The sequence below is a fragment of the Pygocentrus nattereri genome, chromosome 4 (genome assembly GCF_015220715.1).
Source record: "Pygocentrus nattereri isolate fPygNat1 chromosome 4, fPygNat1.pri, whole genome shotgun sequence".
NCBI lineage: Eukaryota > Metazoa > Chordata > Actinopteri > Characiformes > Serrasalmidae > Pygocentrus > Pygocentrus nattereri.
Genome location: NC_051214.1, coordinates 47541431 through 47569344, shown reverse-complemented (window position 1 = coordinate 47569344; position 27914 = coordinate 47541431). Strand labels below are relative to the sequence as shown.

The 27914-nt window shown below is 39.6% G+C and overlaps 1 protein-coding gene across 1 annotated transcript; it reads left to right on the top strand.

Moving 5' to 3' along the window:
• rhag (Rh associated glycoprotein) lies at window positions 1-27892 on the top strand. The gene is made up of 10 exons (XM_037537906.1): window positions 1-256; window positions 13871-14054; window positions 14649-14799; window positions 16213-16360; window positions 17854-18020; window positions 19280-19417; window positions 20362-20483; window positions 23039-23112; window positions 23677-23750; window positions 24506-27892. Exons 1-10 carry the CDS (start codon window positions 67-69, stop codon window positions 24578-24580), a joined length of 1323 nt encoding a protein of 440 aa, XP_037393803.1. The 5' UTR covers window positions 1-66; the 3' UTR covers window positions 24581-27892.
• The last annotated feature ends 22 nt before the right edge of the window (window positions 27893-27914 follow it).

The window sequence follows — 27914 nt, the reverse complement described above, 5'->3', positions numbered from 1 at the left end:
TGCCCCGATCACAGCAGGCAGAGCACAGACAGTGAGGAGAGTGTCAGAGCAGCACAGTGTCCAAACATGCCAGCATACTCCACCAACATCAGGCTGAAGTTCCCCATTTTGGCCTTGATCCTGGAGCTTGTCACCATTCTCCTGTACGCGCTTTTCGTGGTGTATGATGATGGCAAAACAAGTCACCATGAAGGTGGCCATGACAAAGACAACAGCACTGACCATCATGAGGAAAACCCTGTGGCGCTCTACCCCAGTAAGTACCCACTGTTACAGTCCTGCATTCAGAGCACCGTGTTTCAGCTGTGAGGTTGTGATGTTATTCCTGTAATGACTGACATTGAAAGCACAGTTTTGCACGTTTATGTACATGCATTTATTTCCACTTGTCTATCATGTGGCCACATAATGACCCCATTCATAAACCTACAGATCATGTCTTGTCACATGCAATGTCTTGTGATATACTTGGTGATGCTTTTACAACTTTATATTTACCTTCCGGTCAAATATTGGATATGCATGGGATTATTACCTTAAATGTTCAGGTCCAAAACTTATGACACACTTTTATAAGGACAGCTCACTGTTTGCACTGTATTTTTTGAACAACAGGCCTTGCACTGCCAGACAAATAGGGTAAAATTTAGCCCCCTTGGGTACAAACACTGTAAATGTTCCCTTAAAGGTACCAAACGGTCCTTAAATCCCAATTGTGGTCCTTATATAAGTAAAGGTAGACTAAATTCACTTTCCCAGAGGAACTTTGTATATTTTTAAAGTAGAAAAATAAAATAAAAGTCCTTCAGTTAAAAAGTGCTTATATGCTCAATGTAACCTTAATAAGATGTAATATATCTATTACATCACCTAAGTGATGAGCCTGGTACTTTCCAGATCAGCTTTTCTATCCTGCTTTAATTATGTGTGTTTTTGTGAGACACTTCAAGTTTATTGGGCTGCTCTAGTGCTGTGAAGTTGTGCTTATCTCTGCACAGCCCAGCGCACACGCACTAAACACTCAGTTCAGCTGCTGCCATCAGACGCACTGAAGGGAGTTAACAGTGCAGTTTATATCATGCCTTCTTAAAAAGAAGGAGCCACAATGGGCTTTTGGAGAAGAACCACTTTTCTGTGAGTGTGAAGAACCCTTTAAAGGTTTAACGATCCCTCACATAATGTAAAGGTTCTATGCAAATGTAAGTGTTCTTCCTAGAAACCTTTACATTATGCAGAGGTTCTTTAAACTCAGATCTCATGCAAAAATGGTTCAACATAGGGGGAGAAGAGTAAAAAAGATAGAAAAGGAGAGAGAGAGAGAGAGAGATAGAGAGAGAGAGAGACAGAGAGCGAGAGAGTGAGAGAGACTGAGAGAGAAGAAAAGAGAAAGAGAAGGAAAGTGAGAGAAGAGAGAGTGAAAAGAGAAAGAGAGAGAGAGCGAAGGAGAGACAGAGAGAGAAAAGAGAAAGAGAAGGAAAGTGAGAGAAGAGAGAGTGAAAAGAGAAAGAGAGAGAGCGAAGGAGAAACAGAGAGAGAAAAGAGAAAGAGAAGGAAAGTGAGAGAAGAGAGTGAAAAGAGAAAGAGAGAGAGCGAAGGAGAGACAGAGAGAGAAAAAAGAAAAAGAAGGAAATTGAGAGAAGAGAGTGAAAAGAGAAAGAGAGAGAGCGAAGGAGAGACAGAGAGAGAAAAAAGAAAAAGAAGGAAAGTGAGAGAAGAGAGAGTGAAAAGAGAAAGAGAGAGAGCGAAGGAGAGACAGAGAGAGAAAAGAGAAAGAGAAGGAAAGTGAGAGAAGAGAGAGTGAAAAGAGAAAGAGAGAGAGAGCGAAGGAGAGACAGAGAGAGAAAAGAGAAAGAGAAGGAAAGTGAGAGAAGAGAGAGTGAAAAGAGAAAGAGAGAGAGTGAAGGAGAGACAGAGAGAGAAAAGAGAAAGAGAAGGAAAGTGAGAGAAGAGAGAGTGAAAAGAGAAAGAGAGAGAGCGAAGGAGAGACAGAGAGAGAAAAGAGAAAGAGAAGGAAAGTGAGAGAAGAGAGAGTGAAAAGAGAAAGAGAGAGAGAGCGAAGGAGAGACAGAGAGAGAAAAGAGAAAGAGAAGGAAAGTGAGAGAAGAGAGAGTGAAAAGAGAAAGAGAGAGAGAGCGAAGGAGAGACAGAGAGAGAAAAGAGAAAGAGAAGGAAAGTGAGAGAAGAGAGAGTGAAAAGAGAAAGAGAGAGAGAGCGAAGGAGAGACAGAGAGAGAAAAGAGAAAGAGAAGGAAATTGAGAGAAGAGAGAGTGAAAAGAGAAAGAGAGAGAGCGAAGGAGAGACAGAGAGAGAAAAGAGAAAGAGAAGGAAAGTGAGAGAAGAGAGAGTGAAAAGAGAAAGAGAGAGAGCGAAGGAGAGACAGAGAGAGAAAAGAGAAAGAGAAGGAAAGTGAGAGAAGAGAGAGTGAAAAGAGAAAGAGAGAGAGCGAAGGAGAGACAGAGAGAGAAAAGAGAAAGAGAAGGAAAGTGAGAGAAGAGAGAGTGAAAAGAGAAAGAGAGAGAGAGCGAAGGAGAGACAGAGAGAGAAAAGAGAAAGAGAAGGAAAGTGAGAGAAGAGAGAGTGAAAAGAGAAAGAGAGAGAGAGCGAAGGAGAGACAGAGAGAGAAAAAAGAAAAAGAAGGAAAGTGAGAGAAGAGAGAGTGAAAAGAGAAAGAGAGAGAGAGCGAAGGAGAGACAGAGAGAGAAAAAAGAAAAAGAAGGAAAGTGAGAGAAGAGAGAGTGAAAAGAGAAAGAGAGAGAGAGCGAAGGAGAGACAGAGAGAAAAGAGAAAGAGAAGGAAAGTGAGAGAAGAGAGAGTGAAAAGAGAAAGAGAGAGAGCGAAGGAGAGACAGAGAGAGAAAAAAGAAAAAGAAGGAAATTGAGAGAAGAGAGAGTGAAAAGAGAAAGAGAGAGAGAGCGAAGGAGAGACAGAGAGAGAAAAGAGAAAGAGAAGGAAAGTGAGAGAAGAGAGAGTGAAAAGAGAAAGAGAGAGAGAGCGAAGGAGAGACAGAGAGAGAAAAAAGAAAAAGAAGAGGGTCAAAAAGAGAGAGCTCCCAACAAATCCATCAGATAAACAGTGTGTTTTTCTGTATTTCGGGACACGTTGCCTTCTTTTCCCACTGTTACTTTTACAAATAGCAATAAAAAGACCCAAAAGGTTTTAACTGATCATAAATCAGATGTACTGATCATTCGGCCAAATTTAGCTTCATGCTCATCAGAGTGTCTTCCCTGGTCTGTAGAGCAGGTTAATTAATAATGATGTCACATCTCCTTTCCAATCTACTGTTAAAAGCTCACATTGAAGCTCTTCTGGGTCACAGCTTGTTTAAACAGCTAGAAGGTTTGAGCCGACATCACAACAGAAGGAGAAACTGTGTGGCTTTTGGCTTTATCTCCAGATGATCTTTAAGAAAAATGAAGCTTTCTGTTTGATATACTTATTGCTGGCTAATATACAGAACTGGGAAGGCCTGTGCTCAATTATTAGAAACTTTCAAAATAGCTGGGTGTCCCCAAACTTTTGATGCACGGTTTTATATCCAGTTGTAGATGGTACGGTTATTTTTTATCTTTGTCCTGCACTGATGGCGGCTGCTCTGAAAGGCAGCCTGTTGCAGGGCGGGGGAGGGCGTGGGCGCGTGAGATTAGCTTTCACGTGACACAAGAGGTCACAATTTTGGTGGAACAGAACTTTCTTCATTCTGCTTATTCGCTTAGAAAAACACTATTGGAAGGAATATAATCTATATAAACACAAGTAGCATATTGATATACAACCCCAATTCCAATGAAGTTGAGACGTTGTGTAAAATAAAAAAAAAAAAACAGAATACAACGATTCAATCTATATTCAATTAAATCCACTACAAAGACGAGATATTTAATGTTCAAACGGATAAACTTTATTGTTTTTTGCAAATATTCACTCGTTTTGAATTTGATGTCTGCAACACGTTCTAAAGAAGTTGGGACAGGGGCGTGTTTCCCACTGTGTTACATCACCTTTCCTTTTAACACTCAATAAGCGTTTGGGAACTGAGGACACTGATTGTTGAAGCTTTGTAGGTGGAATTCTTTCCCATTCCTGCTTGATGTACAGCTTCAGTTGTTCAGCAGTCCGGGGGCTCCGCTGTCGTATTTTGTGCTTCATAAGGGGCCACACGTTTTCAATGGGAGACGGTCTGGACTGCAGGCAGGTCAGTCTAGTACACGCACTCTTTTACTACGAAGCCACGCTGTTGTAACACGTGCAGAATGTGGCTTGGCATCGTCTTGCTGAAATAAGCAGGACGTCCCTGAAAAAGACGCTGCTTGGATGGCGGCAGATGTTGCTCCAAAACCTGTATGTACCTTTCAGCATTAATGGGGCCTTCACAGATGGGCAAGTTACCCCTGCCATGGGCACTAACACCCCCCCACACCATCAGAGATGCTGGCTTTTGAACTTTACGCTGAAAACAATCCAGACAGTCCTTTTCCTCTTTGGCCCGGAGGACACGACGTCCATGATTTCCAAAAACAGTGTGAAATGTGGACGCGTCAGACCACAGGACACTTTTCCACTCTGCGTCAGTCCATCTCAGATGAGCTCGGCCCAGAGAAGCCGGCGGCGTTTCTGGGTGGTGTTGATATGTGGCTTCGCTTTGCATGGCAGAGTTTTAACTTGCACTTGTAGACGGAGCGAAGAACTGAGTTCACTGACAGTGGTTTTCCGAAGCGTTCCTGAGCCCATGTGGGAATATCCGTTACAGAATGATGTCGGTTTTTAATGCAGTGCCGCCTGAGGGGTCGAAGGTCACGGGCATTCAGTGTTGGTTTCCTGCCTTGCTGCTTACCTGCAGAGATTTCTCCAGATTCTCTGAATCTTTTGATGATATTATGGACTGTAGATGATGAAATCCCTAAATTCCTGCAGTTGCACGTTGAGAAACGTTGTTCTTAAACTGTTGGACTATTTGCTCACGCAGTTGTTCACAGAGTGGTGAACCTCGCCCGTCCTTGCTCGTGAACGACTGAGCCTTTCAGGGACGCTCCCTTTATACCCAATCATGACACTCACCTGTTTCCAGTTAACCTGCTCACCTGTGGAATGTTCCAAACAGGTGTTTTCTGAGCATTCCTCAACTTTCCCAGTCTTTTGTCGCCCCTGTCCCAACTTCTTTGGAACGTGTTGCAGGCATCAAATTCAAAATGAGTGAATATTTGAAAAAAACAATGAAGTTTATCCGTTTGAACATTAAATATCTTGTCTTTGTAGTGGATTCAATTGAATAGGGTTGAAAAGGATTTGCAAATCATCGTATTCTGTTTTTATTTATGTTTTACCCAACGTCCCAACTTCATTGGAATTGAGATTGTAGTAGTGATGTCATGTTAATGGGTGTTTTCTGAACCTCTTCTTGAGGAACAGCAGTGTTACTTGGAGTAATCCAACAGCTGATTTGGCTAATTAACATTATTAATTAATAATTAATTAATTATCACTAAATTATTTTAGATGATTTACAGGCCAAAAAATCACTTACTGCTGAGATAAACGGTTTGGAACATGAGCAAAGACTGCATATGGTTTTTATAGAAAAGGTATGTTGCTCTACTGCTACAGGGAAATATTTCTGTCAGAGTTAATCTGCAGTTCAGAGACCCAAAACATAAGGTTATATAACTAATTTAGAGGTCATAAACAAAATATATTTATGCCCTGTATTCCAGATCCATTTTAATAATCTAACATTTAACCAAATAACCATTATTGCAGGAAACGTTTTGTTCTTTGTTTGCTTTATTGATTTTGTTTGATCATTCATTACTGGGGTATTTCTGTAATACACTGACCAGCCACATCATTAAGCACATCTGCTTTGTTTCTAGTCTCATTGTCCATTTTATTAAATCCACTGACCTTACAGTCAGAGGATCAGACACAGCAGTGCTGCTGGAGTTTTTGAACACTGTGTCCACTCACTGTCCACTCTATTAGACACTCCTACCTTGTTGGTCCGCCTTGTAGATGTAAAGTCAGAGATGACAGCTCATCTGCTGCTGCACAGTATGTGTTGGACATCCTCTATCACCTTCATCAGTTCAGCAACACTGAGGTGTTTAAAATCTCCAGTAGTACTGCTGTGTCTGATCCACTCAGACCAGCACAACACACACAAACACACCACCATCACGTTAGTGTCACCAAATAGTACCTGCTCTGTGGGGGTCTTAACCACTGAAGAACCTGGTAATAAAGTATGCACAGAAACAGATGGACCACAGTCTGTAACTGTAGAACTACAACGTGCTCCTACATGGCCATTACTTTCCCTTCAGTTGAGTCTTGAAATGTGAATCTCATTGTGTTGAGGATGTTGGCCTCTGAATGACCCTGCTGACCTGTCTGCATAAACTGTTTCCTAAAAAGGGAAAAATAGACGATAAGCAGCAGAAATGAAAGAGATTGGGTGGGGAGGGGGTCCCAGATGTTGGAGCGTGGTGGGAAAATTGTAGGGGTCCTCTGGTCTCTCCGAGTCAGGGTTGTGCGCAGCTCTCCAGACTTTTATGATTAGGGCTTCAAAGAAGTAAAAACGGGGGAGGAATGCTGTTCTGAAAAAATCACACATGGATAAGCTCTGTCGTCAAGCACCAAATTACAGCTGATAGAATGTAATTGAGTCACTCTGTAGATCCAGGAGGAAAAAAAGAAACCTTCCTTCCATTTGGCAACAAATGAAGCCGTTGAGATATTTATCACGAGCTGAGTTACACATGAAGGGGAGCTAAAAAATACGTACAGTTCAAAGAGGACTTGTTTGTTTGTGATAAGTGAAAGTAGGCTGCAGGGATAAGAGACGGCCTGAAAGAAGCACCCCTTTAGATGAAGGTCTGATTCACTGGGGGGTTATTAGATGGAGAACAGTCTTGGATTGCACTACTCCAGTACGTTCACACTCTTACAGGCTGTTTTTCCTGGACATTCATGTCCATTCTGAACTGATGCACTCCGAATTATGAAATATGGGATCAATGGATCTATGAAAAGAACTAGGGTGAGCAAACTGGAGCTGATAAACTGGTCAGTCTTAGATCAATGAAATCATGATTAGAGGCAGAAAATGTTTAAGTAGTTGTACTTTCTTACTATACTTAAGTATCAGTTAGGAAGATTTGTATGTGTGTGCAAGAAATGCATATGTATGTGCACCTACGTTAATGCCAATAACAATACTACTATTACTACTATTACTAATACTGCTGCTGCTACTACTACTACTGTTATTACTACTACTACTACTATCATTACTACTATTACTACTATTACTACTACTGTTATTACTACTACTACTACTACTACTACTGTTATTACTACTACTACTACTACTACTGTTATTACTACTACTACTACTACTACTGTTATTACTACTGCTGCTGCTACTACTACTACTATTACTATTACTACTACTATTATCATTACTACTATTACTACTACTGTTATTACTACTACTACTACTACTACTACTGTTATTACTACTACTACTACTACTACTGTTATTACTACTACTACTACTACTACTGTTATTACTACTGCTGCTGCTACTACTACTACTATTACTATTACTACTACTATTATCATTACTACTATTACTACTATTACTACTACTACTACTGTTATTACTGCTACTACTGCTACTATAACTACTACTACTGTTATTACTACTACTACTACTGTTACTACTACTGCTAATACTACTACTACTATTACCACTATTACCACTACTACTACTATTACCACTATTACCACTACTATTACTACTGCTGCTGCTACTACTACTACTATTACTACTACTACTATCATTACTACTATTACTACTATTACTACTACTACTACTACTACTACTGTTATTACTACTACTACTACTACTACTGTTACTACTACTGCTATTACCACTATTACCACTACTACTACTACTACTATTACTACTGCTACTACTACTACTACTGTTACTACTGTTACTACTACTGCTAATACTACTACTACTACTACTACTAATAATAATAATAATAATAATAATCATCATCATAAGCATGCACTGACTCTCAATTTCATCTATTAAAACGTTAGTTTTCCATTTGCATACTTGAGTATGTTTAAGCTTTAATACTTTTGACTTTCCCTCCATATTTCCACTTTTTTACAGAGACATTTTTCACACACCTTCACAACGTCCACCTCTGGTCATAAACTAGCCTTTCAGAAGTTTAAAGGCCCAAACACATGACAGGATATTACAGAGAAATTTTAACCATATGGTCACTAGGAGTCTGAACACTGTCTAAACAAATCTGAGGCCTGTAAAGCCCTGCAGTGCTGAGATATACTCTGTAGATCTTCTTAGTACACCCAGCATCTACCAGCATAGGAACTGAAGTTTGTTCATTCTTCTCTTTTTTGATGCTGTTGATCTAAAATGAAATGCTAAAGCTCCAGAGTGAGAGGAGTGATCAACAGTGAGGCAGAACAGGAGCTGAATGAAATTAAACTCAACAAAAGAACTCCATCTGTGATGCTCCGCCTATCAGTGTGTTCTTTAACAGCTTCTGTTGGGAGTTTTTTACTAACCGGACAGTTAAAATTTGCCATCATTTAATCATCAGCTTGGATGTGCAACGACAAAAACTATTCCCGGTCTAACCTAATAATGTGATCTTACAAAAGGATATAGAACAATATAACACACTTGTGTAATGTACAGTTATAGGGCAAATGAATAACTGACTCTAAATGTAGCTGTTGTCATATAATCTGAGTCTGTTTTACAGTTTCTCATTAGGTTGAATTGTTGTTGTTTTTAACCTCACAACAATTCCTAAGAATGAACATGCTTGCAGGCAGAGCCTGGATAGGAACCAAGTACACTTGCATTAGTATTCCTAACAAATAAAGTACTACTAGTGCAAATCCATGAATATTATATAATATACCGTATAAGTGCATGTTCTTCAGTCAGCGTCCTGAGTTACAGCTCACTTCTCTTCCTGTTAGATCTACACAGGTTAAAACGACATGAGACTAGAATTCATTCACTTCAAATTATATTATAATGCCTTGTGCTCCATCTGAAATTGAGAAACCTCTAGATTCCTCATATGGTGCGTTTGTCTTGTGGTCCTAGCATCAGTATTAGTAGTTGAAGAAGTAGTAAAAATGTTAAAGGACTTTTCTGCACTGTCCACTCAGCGCCTCAGACTGAACAGTTATCCATGTCTGGAAAGTTCGTCAGGGTGGCGCAGCCCTAAGATGATATTTCTACTCGCATGGCATGTATTTATGATAAGAATGGAATTTTGTCATTTTTAATCTTGGGTGCCTTTTTCTTTTTCCTGTTTAGTCTGAGCCTCTATCTCAGTTTAATTGCTCCTGAGCGGTTAGTGTGGAGATGCTGTTCCAGACAAAGGCTGTGAAAGAGTACAGTAAGACTGACACTTTAAAAAGCACAGCTGATGTTTTGGCCAGTAATCTCAGGCTCTATTTGTTAGCTGTAAAGCTGTTTTTGTAGGTTGTGCATTAAAGCCGAGTTTTTTTAGGAGAAAATTCCTTTTCCCAGGTTCTTTCAGATGGTTGGTTTGTGTAGTGGTGCCTTCTACACTGTAGACTGGGGTTCAATCCCCACCTGGGCGAACACCCTACACTATACCAATAAGAGTCCTTGGGCAAGACTCCCAACACCTCCTTTGCCTACCTGTGTAAAATGATCAAATTGTAAGTCGCTCTGGACAAGAGCGTCAACCAAATGCCATAAATGTAAATGTAAATCAGTGTAGCAGCATCAAAAATTAACATCTTTTTCCTAACAGAGAAGCACATCTGTGAACAGCAGATGCCGCCTAATTCAGTTACTTTAGTTTCCGTTTTCCTAATAATATGGTAATTTGGCCACAGCTATCATGATTTGGTCAGTTGCATTCTAATTGGCTGTCCGCACATCTCTGTCATTGTGCTTCAAGAATCCAGGTTGTTGTACATGAGCCTATCAAGGCCCTTCCACCTCCAGTCAGAGAGCATTCAATTCAATTCCATTCAAATTTATTTGAGCAGCACTTTTTTCAGTGGGTGTTTATAGAGATTGAGGTGTATACATTAGCACTAACATTAAAAAGCTAAAAGACTCAAACAGACAGGATATTCTGCAGCAATACTATCCATATGGTCCCCAGAGGTTGCACTGGATGGCACTTGATTATATTATGATGATAATATTAACAGTGGTATGACAGTGTAGAGCAGGAGCAATAATGCTTATTAATGCAATAAACTTAAACAAAAAAGCCAATATTGGTCATATTACTCAGCAGAAACGTATTTCTCTGCCTTGGTTTGAATCAGCTGCCTCAACAGTAGTTTGCTGTAAGAGTTAATCTTCTAATCTTTCATCTTTCTAATGATTGTATTACATCGTTTTGTTAACCCCTTAATAATTCAGACTTGTTACAAACTGAGGCTTATTATTGAGTAGCTGCTGGGACTTCAGTGCAAGATATTAACCTATTCTTTGTTTATAGAAATGTGTAACAATGCTTTAGGCCAGCTGGGGGATCCAAAGGGGTTAAAAATCAACTACAGCTTTAGCTGAATGTAGAATAAAAGTAGTGAGAAGCCAAAAACGGACTGTGCAGAAATGAAATTTAGAAGGTATGGAGGAGAATTTCAATCAGCTTTGTGTTTTTACATACCTCAACAAGATCAAAGTGTATATGGTTATGAACAGCACACAGTGTCTCCCGTTAAACAAGACCAGTTTTGCTGGACCACCAGGCTGTCCGCTCTCCCCTCTGCATCTCTTGGTGAATAATGGCAAGGACAGCCACTTTAAAAGCGATGTGGACGCAGTTGTCAGTACATGACCCCTCAAACCCCACGGTCCACACTTGTAGGCTCAGTATTACCATTATAAAGCCTCTAGTAGTGTGAGCATTTTTACAGTCAAGCCAATCTAAGAGCAGCAATATATAAATACACTCCAGAGGGAAGTTTACCAGCTCAGATATGGTCCAAAGTGAACTTTTCAAAGTTTTTAGCTAGACATGCAAACTTCTTCAAGAACTATAATTCCACTATAGACTACTACTTCTCTCGAACTGTAAGGGGGGCACTTTACTTACTTATTACGTCCAGGGAAAAGTAATCTCACAATTCTCATGACTTTACACCTACATTAATTTTTAAACCTCTAACAAATCTGTAGCATCTTAAACAGACAATCTCGCCATCTCATAAGCTCAATCCAGTGTGAGAAAGTGAAAGTAAATCACCAATTCCCAGCTGCAAGGTGGGAAAAAGGCTGCTTAAGTGACCATCTAAACAGAGGATGCAGTATTAACTACCATTCGTTAAAAGTTCACTTTAATAGCAAATAATGGGGCTATGCTCCCCATTTCGTTTATCATTTGGTTTAATTAACTCTTCCTGTGACATTTTATGACATTTTATGATCTAAACACTGGAAAACCAATTGCCCGCCTTTAGTGGTAAAACTCTGCTAACTGTACTCTGCACTTAAAGTTGGCTGTGCTTTATGTTTGTAATGCCGGGGAGCGAGGAGGCAGGCGCATGTGCTGAGATAAGCGACTTTTATTATGGGCAAATCCAGGGTCGTGGTCGAGCACGTCCAGGTTCCAATAATCAATACCGAGCTCAGGGTGGACAGACATAACTAAGAACACCAATATCCAAAATTGAACCAACAAACAACAGCCAAACATCTAACGACAAAGACCTGCAAACACACAGGGGAGAACACGGAGCTTAAATACCTGAGGGCTAACTAGGGATCACAAGACACAGGTAGAAACACTGGTAGGAACAATCAGGGGCAGAGTAACCAAACAAGGGGCGGACTGGGATCAAAACGAAAAGCACATAGACTGGACTGGGAGGGGCCAATCGTGACAGTGCTCTTTTCCCACATTTCCTACAGCTCACTCTTGGCTAATGCTGATTCAACATGCTCACTTGGCTGAAAAAAGCCGAAAAGGAGCTCCCTCAGCTCGCACTTAACTTTGTCAGATTGCGGCCCCTCACAGCATAATATTTCAAGCAAGCACACGTACACACATCAAACACAACAGTCTTACCCTTAGCTTAGCTAATGTGGCATAAGAGGTCATTGCGACTTCTTGGAGCCGAGAGGCTTGGGCTTCGAGCTCTCTGTGCTTGGGGCTTGGCCTGTTGTTTGGCTGCTTCTTATATTGAGCAAATTACAGTTGGCAGACCACATTACGGTGCATTATCACCATCTGTGGAAGGCTAACTACACTCCTTGTGTTTCAACAAAGTGCATCAGTCAGTCAGTCAGTCAGTCAGTGAAAGTGGCTCTTCTAGGCCAATGAAGTATTCAAGTAACGTGTTGCAGGTAATTTCACTCATTCCCAGCCTTCTGAGCGTTGGACCTCAAAAGGATGTGGACACAATTGTTCTGAGCTGTTGTACCTTAATAGGTTTAGCAGATGTGGAGTCTGGAGCAAAAACGCCGCTGTCTGGCTTCCTCCAGTACAGCTTTTATATCTTCTTTTATTAATAAGTTCAATGGTCAGCGGACATGCTGAGGAAACTGGGCGCACGTCTTTTACCTCCAACAGACACACCACACCTTGCACACCTCCTACTGTATTGTTTAAAGTCTCCAGCCAAGTGGAAATGGGGCCCTCAGAAAGCACTTGGCAAACAGTCCTGATTATTATCAGCTCCTTGATGGAGTTTATATCCTGTGATCCAAAGACAGAACTTCAGTGAGGAGATGGATCCTCCACTAAACCCCCCACCAGACTGCACAGAAGAGGGTTCTATATACTTCATGTCTCTTATCATTCTGTAGCAAATCTGAAAGACCTCGTCTTTTTTTTAAAGTCAGAGATTACTCTTCATTTCTTTAATCTCTGGTTAAAGATCTTTAATAGAAGTTATTCAATTCCAGCAATATTCTTGAGCATATTATATATAAGATAATCCATTTGCCCTAATGAAACAACAAAAAAAATAATGAAGGGAAAAGTCAAACAGGTGTTTCCAGGAAATGGGACTCCTAACAACCATCTGGTAGACACCAAAACTGTCCCCATCAGATAAGCAGCGCTTAAAGCTTTCATCTCTGAGAGAGAGGAGAAAATCAAGCTGCTTCAGATCTGAAAACATCCACAGGTGTTTCTGTCCATCCTTCCACTGTGAGAAGACGACTTAGTGCTATGGGTCTGAAAGGATGTGTAGCTGTCGAGAACCTCAGTGAGAAAAGGAGACACTCACAAAGGAAGTATTTGTGTCTAAACTGGAAATATGAGCTGTGGAGATGGATGCTGAGAAGCAGAAAATGTTAGACTGAACTTTGGAGGTGTGTCTGCAGATTTCATTGAGAAACTGAAAGTGAGTCTCCTCACAAGAATGAAAGCTGGAAAGCTGTTTCCGTTTTTTTGAATGATGAAAAAATAATAAAATGTAGTTATTGGCCATTTTGGCCAGAAATGAAATAAATAAAGAGCCTCTGACTTTTGCACTGTGTGTAGGGAATCTATATTAGGTTTAGAGGAAATTTACGATAAATGTGATATAAATTTTCTTATTTCAGTTAAAGCCAAGCATCTACAGTGGACCGTTAAAATAGTGTTACCACCACACAAAACACAACAACGTTGATGTGGTTCTGTTCTGTTTGGAAAGCCTGTATAATTGTAATCTTCAACTGTGCCTAAAGTGGTGGGCTGACCACTAAAGCTGGTCAGTAACCATCACTGGTCATTAACCATGACTGATCACAAACAAGGTGCTCATTTCAGCTTTTTTAGGCTTGTGTGGAGTGATCTTCTCTCAATCTTCTCTCTGTCTGTGCTTTAAGTGTTTCAGGATGTCCATGTGATGATTTTCATTGGCTTCGGTTTTCTCATGACCTTCCTGAAAAGATACGGGTTCAGCAGTGTGGGCATCAACCTGCTGCTGGCTGCCTTCGGCCTGCAGTGGGGTTTATTGCTGCAGAACATCTGGCACCTGGATGATGGAAAGATCAAGCTTTCCATTGAAAAGTAAATGGATGTCTGTCTGTCTGTCTGTCTGTCTGTCTGTCTATCTGTCTATCTACCTGAAACCCCTCCTCTTTCCAATCTAAAACCCTATACATTCCCATTCTTAACTTCTGCTTTCCATGACAAAGTTCTCATAGTCCCCACTGCCACCCCATCTCCTCCTGAGTCAGTCCTAACACAGTTACAAAGGGGTGTCCAGCCTTCTAACTCCAAGTAGAACCACCCAGAACTCCACCTTATGTTCTCTCCCCTCCACCATTCAGTCTCCCATAATACTACCACTAAAAGTTGAAGGCATGACTGAACCCTCAAACAGTTAGATATAGTATAATATTTCTTATATTATACAAATGTATGTATTCTCTCGTTGGGTGAAGAGGAGGTGTTAGGGTAGCTTTCTGGTGGGCCAAATTTAAAGATCCTCATGTTCCCACATTGGCCCACAGGCCACACTTTGCACAGCTGTATAGAACCATTAATGTTACTGGAGTCATTCAGACCAGTGACGTTATAATGTTGCTACCTGGGGAGATGCGGGCAAAAGAGCTGGTCTTCAAGCTGAATTGGCTGTGATGTTGTATTCTCTCTTTACAGAATGATCAATGCAGACTTCAGCACAGCCACGGTGCTGATCTCGTTTGGTGCTGTGTTAGGGAAGACCAGTCCAGTGCAGCTGCTCATCATGACCCTGCTGGAGATCACCACCTTCTGCCTCAATGAGCACCTGGCTGTCGGTGTGCTGGGGGTACGTTAGCGACTAATTCATTAATTCATTAATTCATTCATTCATTCATTCATTCATTTAGTCCCCACCAAATCTCCTAAAGACAAACGCCATCAATACGTTTAAAAAAAGTCTAGAATTAATCATATTTCAAAAGTTGAGATGCCACCTCAAAGCAGATAACTTGAAGTATAGTTAATATAAACAACAAAAATTATTCAGTATTACAAGAATTCTTGTAATATTGAATAAAACATCAAACAAAAACATTCTTTGGTAAATATGATATTTAAATTCAGCTTTTTATTGTATAGAAACGAACGCAGACTGTTAATATGACAAGCAATTCCAAACTTCTAAATGGTAAACTCGCTCCAAAGTGGCAATGAAGCAGATCTCAGTGCAAGCAGACCTCTGAATGAAATGAAATTTCTACTCTATCTTCCTTTAGGAGTAGGTAGTGTACAATGCATATAACTGCATATACACTATGAGTTTTTCATGAGAGTAAATAACATTTGTAGATTGTACTGGTACCACCACCATTCTTCATTCTTCTATCAAAGTGTTCATTTATGGTTCTGGTTCTGATTATGCATCATTTTTATGCTTCAAACCACCCAGCAATACAGTTATGTAATATACTGCTAGAAAATGTCTCAGGATTCACGTCTGCAGATCATTTTATGATATGTTATTCACAGCAGTAACAATCAAAGGTGGGTAGAGTGGCCTAAATCAGGGCTCAAGTAAAAGTCCTGGCACCTGGGTACAATAAGGACATGAGTAAAAGTAAAGGTTTCTTCAAATAAAACAACTTGAGTAAAAGTACAAAATCATCCAAGTCAAAAAACTGCTTAAGTGCTGTGGAGCTTATAGAGCTGCAGGAGAACTTCTTAGTCCATCCAGCTTAGTCTACCAGCATTGGAAGTCGAGTTTGTACTTGAGTGTTATCATTCAAATGAGACCAAGATCACAGCTGTACCACAGCTGTATGTGGGAGCAGCACTCCTCTTACTTTGGGTCCACCGTTTCAGGCAAAAGTGGGCCAACAGTCAACAGAAGCCATAGGTCATTGTAGTTAATCAGCCAAGACATGTCTGAAGTTTGCTTCTGTACTTTTTAGCAGTGGAGGCTAATGTAGCTAATCTTGTAGCTCATAACAGCCCATCTGCCTAAACCATCGCACTCACCTCAAAGCGTGTGGAGCTGTTCAGTATCTCTAATAGACTTGATTATGTGGTTTCTGACACTGTATGACTCTAAAGTGTATTAGCATAGACAAAATTGTAGTAGTCTTCTCATAGCCTGGTTTGTCTGAACTTTTGTCCATTTTAATTTAATTTGACTTTTTTTGCAAAAGTATCACGTCATGTGTTTGAGTCATTGAGGTTTATTAATGACAATAATACAGGAATATTCTTCTGTATTCAGGCCTCAGATGTTGGAGCCTCTATGACCATCCATGCGTTCGGAGCGTACTTTGGGCTCGCTGTGGCTCGCGTTCTTTATCGCCCTGGCCTCCGGAACGGCCACGACAACGAAGGCTCTGTCTACCACTCCGACCTGTTTGCAATGATCGGTATGTCCACCACCTCCACGTTACATCATATGGTTTATACGGATGGTTGGTTAGTGTAGTGGGTAACATCTCTGCCTTCTACGCTGCAAAGTGGGGTTCAATCCCCACCTGGGCAAACACCCTACACTATACCAATAAGGGTCCTTGGGCAAGACTCCTAACATCGCCTTTGCCTACCTGTGTAAAAATAATCAAATTGTAAGTCCCTCTGGATAAGAGTGTCTGCCATAAATGTAAAATATGGTTATATAATGACAACCAATGGTCCAGGCAGTTATGTCACACATCTTGCGATGCACTCTGAAACATCAGGAGCTGCGTTTTCGTTCCAAATCTCACTCAAATGTTAAGTGCTCAGAGACACAGAGCGGAGCACCATTTAATGAGGGCCTAAGTCAGTGGAAATTAACGTGTCCAAGCTTTAAAAAGCTTCTTTTGCAATATTTAAGCTTTTTTATACATTTCAATCCAGGTTTTCTGTGAATTTTTCAATTTTACAAAAACAGAGATGCATGGAAAACTCCAAGCTCTTGCTGTGTTGTTTGTTGTGAGCTGGTTAGGAGAGCCCATTCTTAGGTCTTCTACTCAGTGCAGTTCCAGCCACTGCATGGTTTTCTTCATCTATAGCTCTAGGATTAATTATACCGAGTTAACTTAATGAAAGGTTTAATTAAACAGATTTAAATGAATGAAGGACAGAATAAACCAAACTAACTTAATGAAGCATTGAATTCATTTAACTTAATAAAGGACTGATTAAACTTATTTGACTTAATGAACTTAAGTAATCTTCATCAGAACATATTTATTCTCTTTGGTAATTCAACTTGAACGTGAAATCATGTGTGTGCAGCGAGCATGAAAATGTTTCAGGTTTTCCTCACTGACAGCCAGAGACAGCAGCTGTGGATGGATCTGGTGAAGTATGACGTGTATCTGGCATTATACACTATAAAAGAGAAATCAGGCAGAAGTTGACTTGACGTGTTTTAAAGGTTTGAGGTGATGCAAGATATTCATCACAAGCCTCCAGCTGGGCTCCTGAGTGGCATAACTGTTGACCATTGACTCTACTCTCTGGACACTCTCTTAGCTGGTGTAACAACATAAACAGTTAGTTTTCTCCTCCAAGCATGTTGAGCTGTCCACTGACTTCTGCGTTAGAGCCAGTCTGGAGCTTCACGTGTCTTGGAGGAAGCTCATGCTGGCCTTCACCCACGAAGCTTAGCATCATCGAGTGGTGGAGGGAAACCCAGCTAGCAGGTGGAACTGAATAGGTTAAAAATCCTCCATCTGACTGTGTTGTCTATTTGCCTGTAGGTACTGTGTACCTGTGGATGTTTTGGCCTTGTTTTGGTGTCTTGGAGGAAGCTCATGCTGGCCTTCACCCACGAAGCTTAGCATCATCGAGTGGTGGAGGGAAACCCAGCTAGCAGGTGGAACTGAATAGGTTAAAAATCCTCCATCTGACTGTGTTGTCTATTTGCCTGTAGGTACTGTGTACCTGTGGATGTTTTGGCCCAGCTTTAACTCCGCTATTGCTGAGCCTGGAACTCCACAGCTCATGGCTATCACCAACACCTACTTCTCTCTGGCTGCGTGTGCACTGGCGGCCTATGCAATGTCTAGCCTGGTGGAACATAAAGGAAAACTGGACATGGTGAGAGAAAAGTGACTGAATGGACTTTCAATTCCAGACTGACCGATAATTACATATTGTAAACTGTAATGCAAAAAGGAAACAATGACATGCAATCAATACTGCATTAAAATCGGCACCATTTCTTATTTTTCTGTAAAAACTGGGAAAATTACATCTAATTCTATGTCTAAAATATATCAGACATCTCAGTCTGTCTACATGGGTTGCCGTGGTAACGACATAGGCGTCCGCCACTACATAGCTATGCTGGTGACATGGATTTTAAACACAGATGCATGAGAGATGGATGTGCATCAGAGAACTGGTCGAGAGGAGAATCGCTGCTCTGTAATTTCTTCTGGGTTTCTCAAACACTAGATGGCGCTCCCAAGCGAGTCCCGAAACAATTCATCAAGATGGAGCATTTGAGAAAAATCATAGTTTCTAAATGCTTAAACATTTTTATTGAATACAAAATAGCATAAAACCTGTTATTGCTGTTATATTTTAAGAGCTTTTAAACTAAAGTTGCCCCATGTACATCCATGACATCAGTGAGCACGAACAACCAGTGAGCTGCTACGCTCGCTGTCCAATCAGCACTCAGTAGCACTAATTTTAGTAATTTCAGGTGAGTTTTTTCATTATTTCTTTAGTGAAATACATTCTTCTACTTTCTAAAACTAAAGGAAAGTTCTGTGGGAATGATTTAATACTATTTTAACTTTTCCTTTTTAGACATTTAGTTCCGTTCACCCACATTCATTGAGGACTTGCTTGTGGGCACCGTCTGGCGTTTAGCTGTCCTGTTTTGACATAACAAGTGAAATAGGAAGCCAGGCTCCTCATAAACCAGCTCTGGGTGTATCATGTCGCCCTTCAAACTCCTCCAAATTCTCTTGTCCATCATGCTGGATACGACACTTTGAAATACGATTTGAGAGGCTAGAATGAGACTAAGACTTATTTAGAATCACATTTCAAACCACCTCCAGATATTTGTTTGTTTTTTTTGCTGTCCTGACTGGCAGTCTGAACATAACCATTTTATAAAAAGGATAGTTCTGGTTCTAATATCTGGTCCAATTTACATGATCATTATGTTTTTAAACAATGTTTACAAACAAGCCTACATTGCCTGGTGTAAGGTTGGTTTGGTGTGATTATTATTAACACACTGATTTATTTGATCATCTTTTATAGAGCATGTATTGCAGCAATGCATAGACTCTTCAGGTGTACGGCTTTGTTATTAAAAATGATCCATTGTTTTGCAGGTACATATTCAGAACGCTACGCTGGCCGGTGGAGTTGCTGTTGGCACGTGCGCTGATATGAACATCGGCCCTTTCGGTGCCATGGTGATCGGAGTCACCGCTGGAGTCATCTCCACTCTCGGCTTCAAATTCCTCTCCGTATGCGCATCTACACTTCACAAACACACGCAGAGGACTGATTAAACTGGTTTAGCTTAATGGAGGATTGATTAAACCGATTTGGCTTAATGAAGGACTGATTAAACTGATTTGGCTTAATGAAGGACTGATTAAACCGATTTGGCTTAATGAAGGACTGATTAAACTGATTTAGCTTAATGGAGGACTGATTAAACCGATTTGGCTTAATGAAGGACTGATTAAACTGATTTAGCTTAATGGAGGATTGATTAAACCGATTTGGCTTAATGAAGGACTGATTAAACTGATTTAGCTTAATGAAGGACTGATTAAACCGATTTGGCTTAATGAAGGACTGATTAAACTGATTTAGCTTAATGGAGGACTGATTAAACCGATTTAGCTGAATGATTGATTAATTCTGATTTCACTTATTGAAGGATTGATTAATACTGATTTAACTTATTGAAGGATTGATTAATACTGATTTCACTTATTGAAGGATTGATTAATACTGATTTAACTTATTGAAGGATTGATTAATACTGATTTCACTTATTGAAGGATTGATTAATACTGATTTCACTTATTGAATGTTTGATTAATACTGATTTCACTTATTTAGTGTTGGATTAATATCGATTTCACTTATTGAAGACTTGATTACATTGATTTAGCTTAATGAAATTTTTTATAGTTCATGGGTTCTTGTTACAGTGGAGGCTCTCAAGCTGAACTGGAGCTCCACCAAGCTGCTTTTGTTTGGTTTGCTCTTGATTGATATGTTCCCACGAGCACTGTCCAGTGTAGTATGCTGAAGACGCCCTACATTGCACTGGTATTGCTGGTATTGCTGCACCAGTGGAATAATTTCCCATGGCACACGTTAGCAAAACCAGGTTAATTAATCAGACAGCATATTCATCTTTTTCTACCTTTTTCTTTCCATGTATTCTCTGTAGCCAATTCTTGCATCCAACCTGGGCATCCAGGACACCTGCGGAGTTCATAACCTGCACGGCATGCCTGGCATTCTGGGTGGTTTGGCTGGCATTTTGGCTGCACTGCTGGGGAGGAAAGAACAGTAAGACCAGCACAGCAGCACATACAGGGAAACTCATTAATGCTGGAAAGAAGGTTGAACTGAAATAAATACACTAGTAGAGGGATTCAGGATATGAACATGTCACCTTGGGGTTTATTACTACACTTATATCACTTTAGATGTTCACTTTAAGGCCAGAACACAACAGGTGTTTTTTTTAAAACAATAGAGATCACAGTGAATCTTTGCCCATTTATTACTGACATGTCCCAGACGTGAAACTGCAGTGAAAGAGTTTTAAGAACAAGCCTCAGAACTGCATTATGTAGTGCGATCTCAGGAAACATGCATTATTTCTGTAAATGTCGTAAAGGGATATAGGCATATTTGGACATAAAATAACAAGGTTGTGAGTGGAGCTAAGCTGCATTATAGTTGTCAGATGTTGAAAATACAGTGGACGTGATTTGACTAAACATGCTGAAACTGAAACTGAAAGTTTTTTACAGTTTAAGAGAACACACATTTCTGCCTCCAGTGTTTTAATTTTTGACTAAAATCTGAGCAAAAAGAAAATATATATTGTAGATAATCCAGCATTGTTTACAGCTGCAAAGTTCATTCTAAATGTATAATGTATGAATGTATAATAGGCTCATTAGCGTGCATTGCTCAGATATGCTCCTTCATTCATTTTGATCATGTGTTGACTGTTAAAAGTCTAAAGGTTTGATGTTGTGAAACATCTGTAGCTTACAAATTAAAACACCTGTGCAAGCTGTTTCCTTCCAACTGTCGGCTCTTTAGTGGACGAGGGACTCGCTGATCGCATTTATCTGCAGCTAATCAGCTGCTGAAAACATGCATTGATCTAAAACACATGACTGTTACTGATTCTGGCCAAATCAGATTATTTTAAACAACATTAAAGGAGTATTTCATGCAAATGTGTCTAAAATTAAGGTCACTGCAACACTTAGTATGTATGCATGGATCCACACAGCTGTACAGTCAAAGTTGATGCCAAGTTGAACCAGAAAGCTTCCTTTAGAGAAGTTCCACAGAAGAACCACTAAAGAACCTTTCAATTACTAATCTGTACCAAACCATTTTTCACTTTTAATGGTTCTTTATAATGTCTTTAAAAAGGTTCTGTTTAGAATCTCTTCTTGAAATGTCCTTTAGTGACCTAACTGATTCCGCCAAGACCCAAAACCACAACAGCATGCAGTTCTTAAATAGCATTGATATAAAACAATGGTTGGTTAGTGTAGTGGTTAACACCTCTGCCTTCTACACTGTAGACTGGGGTTCAATCCCCACCTGGGCAAACACTATACCAATAAGAGTCCTTGGGCAAGACTCCTAACCCTGCCTCGGCCTACTTATATAAAATGATCAAATTGTAAGTCGCTCTGGATAAGAGCGTCAGCCAAATGCTGTAAAAGTAAACTGAACACCTATAATAAAAAGCAAATGTAGAAGTAACCAGACTAAACAATGCTCATTTTTTACATTTCTTCTCTTCACAAGCGTAAAGTCCTCCAAAAATCTCAAGATTATCAATGGTAGCTACTGCACTGGATACTATATTCAGCTACCTAGCCAGCTACTGTTAATTTATAACTCACTATAATGAAAACTGGCTGAGCTATTTTTAGGTCATAGAAATGTGTAATAAAACTTTGGGCCCTGGCCAATATGGGGTTAAGACCTCTCTCTGCACAATGCTAGCAACTTTTATCATTATATATGTTTGTAAATGTTGTGAAAAGTTTATGAAACCTTGCCTGCTGAAAAAAACAGCACAGACCAGAAATCATTTCATGCTGGTCTATCGCTGGTCTGGTTCTGGTTTAGCTGGTCACCTCAGCATACCAGCATCCAAAAACAACATATCGTTGCTGTCGGAAGAAAACCTTGTATCTCCATTTTTGGCATTTTTCAGTTTTTGACATAATTTGAAAGTATCTGTCACTCTTTACATTGTTTGCCAATTTTATGATGAATGGCCTAAAAGAAATGACCCAAAATGGCACGGGAGAAATTCTGGTTCCATTGACTTACATTGAAAGTGAAGTATGTTTTTTCCTTCTCCTGTAAAGTTACCATTTTGGAGATACGAGGTTTTCTCCCGACAGCAGCGATATGCTGGTATTGCTGGTGATGAGTTGCACTGGTCTATACTGGCTTTTCTAGCGGGGCTACCAAGTGTCAGTCACAAGATTCACAACAACTGGCTCATTTAGATGATGATGAAAACACAGTGATGTGAACTCCAAAACAAATATAGACTACTTGTATAATTCTGTATTTAAGTCTATGATCTGTACTTATCTCTTACAGAGACTAGCATTTTTGATCCTGTCCATTTACACATGCTAGAGAGTGATTATTTTAAGAGGATGTAAATGATTTTAAAGTTTAAATAGCCTCTGTAACACAAATGAACTTTGCACATAATGTGAAGGACCAGTCTCAGTGAAAGAGCTTTGCCAGAACTGCACATTTCTGAATGACATTAGTTCTTGTGTCTGTAAGGAATCAGCCGGTATGATATTTCTTTATATGTTTATATTTTATTTTCCTTTTAGCGTGACTCCTGGTATTCAGGCTGCAGCTTTGGCTTCATCTCTTGGTTTTGCCCTGGTTGGGGGAGCAATCACAGGTAAGTGATTTATATAAATATATATTTATACATTGTACTTTCACTAACTGGCCACTTTATTAGAAACACCTACCTTGTGTTTCCACACACTGGCCACTTTATTAGAAGCACCTACCTTGTACTTCCAGTGGCTGGCCACTTTATTAGAAACACCTACCTTGTGTTTCCACACACTGGCCACTTTATTAGAAACACCGACCTTGTACTTCCACTGACTGGCCACTTTATTAGAAACACTTACCTTTTACTTCTACTAACTGGCCACTTTATTAGAAACACCTACCTTGTACTTCCACTCACTGGCCACTTTATTAGAAACACCTACCTTTTACTTCTACTAACTGTCCACTTTATTAGAAACACCTACCTTATAGCTGCACAGTCCATCTGCCCTCTCTACCCCATTCATCACTGGTAAGCTTCTGACCACAGGGCCGATGTTGTCCATATGTTATGTGGGTGGTGAACCATTCTCAGTACAGCAGTGACACTGACATGGTAGTTACAGACAGCAGTCTGTGTGTTTTGTCTCTGAATAATCAGAGTACTTTGACATTTTATTAGGCCTCATAATGAAGCTTCCATTCTGGGGCCAGCCAGCGGACCAGAACTGCTTTGACGACTCCATCTACTGGGAGGTGAGCTGGATTGCAGCCAGAACACTTGATTTTATTTGTTGATTTCACGGACTGTATAATTTCTGAATGGTAGGCATCTGCAGCTGTAGCCTACTCTGATAACAAGAGTATGATTCATCTGATTCATTTTGCTCCTGAAGTTTGCTGTTCACTGCTTGCAGTCAGTGTTCTGACTGGTTCAGTTAAAATTGTGAAATGCTCCGTTCTAGGTAAACACACCAACTCAGACTTCTTTACATTGTTATTGATAGGAACCAGGCAGCCGAATCAGTAAATGCCTCTACTACTAAAGTCTGTTCATGGTAGAGGGATACATGCAGGGAGTTATTAGGCAAAATAGTCCCCAGAGAAAAAAAATATTATTTCAGATTTTCAGATTTTATCTCTCTGGTCTCTAACATTTCACACCAAACCGCTCTGATCTTAAATGAAAAAAGAAATTATTTTATTGAAATTATTTATAGTTTCTCTGTTTGAAAAGACAGACACGGCCCTCTGGGCACAGCGTAAATACTTGTCTGCAAGTCTCTGAAAAGTGAGACATCAGCAAATAACGTGCTCTCAAGCTGTTCGATAAATCATGCATTAATTCATATATTGGTTAAAAAGACCTTAAGCTGTTTAAGGTGTCATTTTTGGGTGTTTTTAGGGCATTTCAGCAGGTTTGAACGTTGCTTTCCAGCAACCCAGGGCTGAATAAAAGTGAGTGAAGTCTGTGGTGAATGTTCATCTTCGTTTCTTCATTTGTTCTGCAGGTTCCGGAGGATGAAGAGGAGGCTGGGGAGAGTCTGACTCAGGCTGATCATTCGAAGAATAAAGCAGAGGCCTAAAGCTCTTTACAGCTTACTCACACCAACAAAACCAAAGCAGATAAGCGACTCAGGGTACTCAACCATGCGAGCATCACTTCAGGAGCAGCTCCAGCCATTCACACCCACCCCACTATTTCACTGATAAACGCCTTTTCTATTGTCCACCCTGTATAGTTTGTGGATGCTTTTGATTATTTTTCAGCTGGAAATGTAAAAAACAACAAAAAGTAGCATGTAGCTGGCTAAACCCATCTAGCTAACAGCTCAACCAAACAAGCCAACAAGCTAAAACTTACTAGCTTAAGCCAACCAACTGAACTTAGCTAACTACTAGCTAAACCATGTAACTAGTTAAGTCCAACAAGTTAAAACTTACTAGCTTAAGCCAACTGACTAAACATGGATAACTACTAGCTAAACCATGTAACTACCTAAGTCCAACAAGCTAAAACGTTCTAGCTTAAGCCAACCAACTAAACTTGGCTAACTACTAGCTAAACCATGTAACTAGTTAAGTCCAACAAGTTAAAACTTACTAGCTTAAGCCAACCAACTAAACTTGGCTAAATACTAGTTAAACCATGTAACTAGTTAAGTCCAACAAGCTAAAACTTACTAGCTTAAGCCAACCAACTGAACTTAGCTAACTACTAGCTAAACCATGTAACTAGCTAAGTCCAACAAGTTAAAACTTACTAGCTTAAGCCAACTGACTAAACATGGATAACTACTAGCTAAACCATGTAACTAGTTAAGTCCAACAAGCTAAAACGTTCTAGCTTAAGCCAACCAACTAAACTTGGCTAAATACTAGCTAAACCATGTAACTAGTTAAGTCCAACAAGTTAAAACTTACTAGCTTAAACCAACTGACTAAACTTGGATAACTACTAGCTAAACCATGTAACTACCTAAGTCCAACAAGCTAAAACGTTCTAGCTTAAGCCAACCAACTAAACTTGGCTAAATACTAGTTAAACCATGTAACTAGTTAAGTCCAACAAGTTAAAACTCACTAGCTTAAGCCAACCGACTAAACTTAGCTAACTACTAGCTAAGCTCAACCAGCTCTCTTCTTAGAAATAATCCTGTTGAAAAACGCTGGGCTGTTTTTAAATGCTTTCATTTGGTCTTTGATAGTAAAAGTGGCCGGCCAGCTGGTCAGTCTGGAATTAAGCTTATTCCACATTACAGATGAGGATGATCCAAATCTAAAATCCACAAAATCTGTAGAACAAAAATCAACATTACCTCTGTATAAGAAAACGTAAATTAGTTAGTGCCACTAAAATTGTCCACTCTGGGTCGAGTCTGACAGACCTATAGCTGTCTCAGACCGGTTGAACTGTTTGTTTTAGAAATGTGGCTTCCAATTATTCAAATGAATCAATCAGTGCAATTCATTAGTGGATAACTGTAGGCTATGACAGTTGGTCGTTAATTCTTGCTGAGGTTCTGAGCCGTAGCCTGAGGATTTGGGTGGCGCTTTGCAGTTTCTACTCCAGCTTTGCACTATATTGTGAGATGGAGAAATAAAAAAAAATTCCTCACTTTTAGTGCTGATAGTACAATTACTTATAATCATTACTGACCACAATATTCGAATATGCAATGTATTACATTAAAATATATTCTAAATAGCTCTCACAATTTTATTTCCATATTGATATTTTCAAACAATCTCCCTACTAATCCACATTGCAGTCTGGTTCACGTATTGCTGGCCAAGAAATTGGTTCCTTAAGGCCAACTGCAAGTTTTAATCTTCTTTTATTCTTCCTTTCCTTAAGCTCTTGATGTATAGTTAAAATGAAAGTTTGGTAGAGAAAAACAAATATATAGTTTCTCCTTAACTTATGTAGTTGATTAGCTAAGACATGACTGGAATCTAAAGTTAGATGTTTTAGCTTTGCACTGGAACTACGAGGCTAATGCAGCTAACAAAGTAACGGAGGCTTATTCATTTGTTATCACTGTGTGTGCCTTCAAAATAATCACAGATTGCCTCTGACTATGTTGAGGTTTTTAGTAAACACAAAGTCTATTAGAGATTAATCAACAACTCAACACGAGTTGAAGCACTCCATACAGTGGATAAACATGATATGCAATGCGCATGACATTATTTTTCCAAAGGTATGTGAAAAAATATGTGCTAAATTAAAAAACAAACCCTCTATTACACTGTTTTTACATTGCTTGATTTCTTTAATGAAAAAGAGTACATGAGCATTTGCATGTAAAAAACGAAATGCTGCACTGGTGTCAGAATTAGATTTCAACACACCTTGAATGTAATGCAGTCACTGCTATTGCTTTCCACCTTGCAGTACTTTTAAATCAGTGTAATGGATCCTTCTGCATGTTACTGTTTAAATGCAATCTCATGCATGCAGTGCATTTCACTGTTTTGGTTACATTTCAATAAGGCAAATACATTTGAAATCCAAAAAAGAGGTTAAGTGACATGACAACAGTGTAATAGAGGTTTCACTAATTCTGCATGTGACGTGGAAATGTAATGTCATTGGTGGATTGTATTTCACTGCTTTCGCTGTTTTGATTGCATTTCAATGTGGAGAAGCTGCACAGTGGAAAGCAATTTAGCTTTGTGGATTGTATTTGTTTCTAGGGCAAATTCAGCATTTAATTTTTTTTTTATTCAAAATGCATAAAAACAGAGGGTTTGCTCTTCATTTTTGAAGACCATCACAGTTGTCTAGACATCACAGTTAATGCGTTTAACACTTTATCTTTGTGCCTCAGCCTCATTTCTCCATAATAAAAGTCCTCTTACTTTCAACCGTATTAAACCTGAGAGGTTTTTTATAGGAGTTTACTTTTGTTTAATGTAAACAATAGCATCATGCCTATAGGTTATAAATTAGCTACTACATACTTGTGTACATCTTGGCTCGTTAGCTACGTTAGCCTTTAGCTCCAGTGCTAAAACTAAGGCAAACTTCAGACACCCAAATGTCTTGGCTGATCGGCTAAATTTGGTATGAGGGGGAAAACTGTGCATTTTTTTAAATATTATTTTAAACTCTGTGGACACAGTCAGTCCCTCTGTTTCCTGCTGCTGTTCAGATTTTAAAAGGAAAATGATGAACAGCACAGTCCAGTGAGAAAGAGAGGAACGACTGACTTCAGTATGAAGTGTGTATTTGAATGAATGTATGTGTGTATGTTTGAGTGTTTTTATATCACATGCCACCAGCGTAGTTAGGACGATGTAGACCGCTTAGCAGAACCATGAGTATTACAAGAATGATAAAAATGTATTGAATATATATATACTGTCATAAATAAATATGTTTTTATACAATACTTTCTTTTCTGGGTTACTGAG

Bases quoted from the DNA above. Each gene is read 5' to 3' on its own strand.
- rhag (XM_037537906.1), top strand. From the start codon at position 67: ATGCCAGCATACTCCACCAACATCAGGCTGAAGTTCCCCATTTTGGCC. The intron at 257-13,870 runs GTAAGTACCCAC...CTGTGCTTTAAG, and splicing joins CCCTGTGGCGCTCTACCCCA to TGTTTCAGGATGTCCATGTG. The intron at 23,751-24,505 runs GTGAGCTGGATT...TTTGTTCTGCAG, and splicing joins ACGACTCCATCTACTGGGAG to GTTCCGGAGGATGAAGAGGA.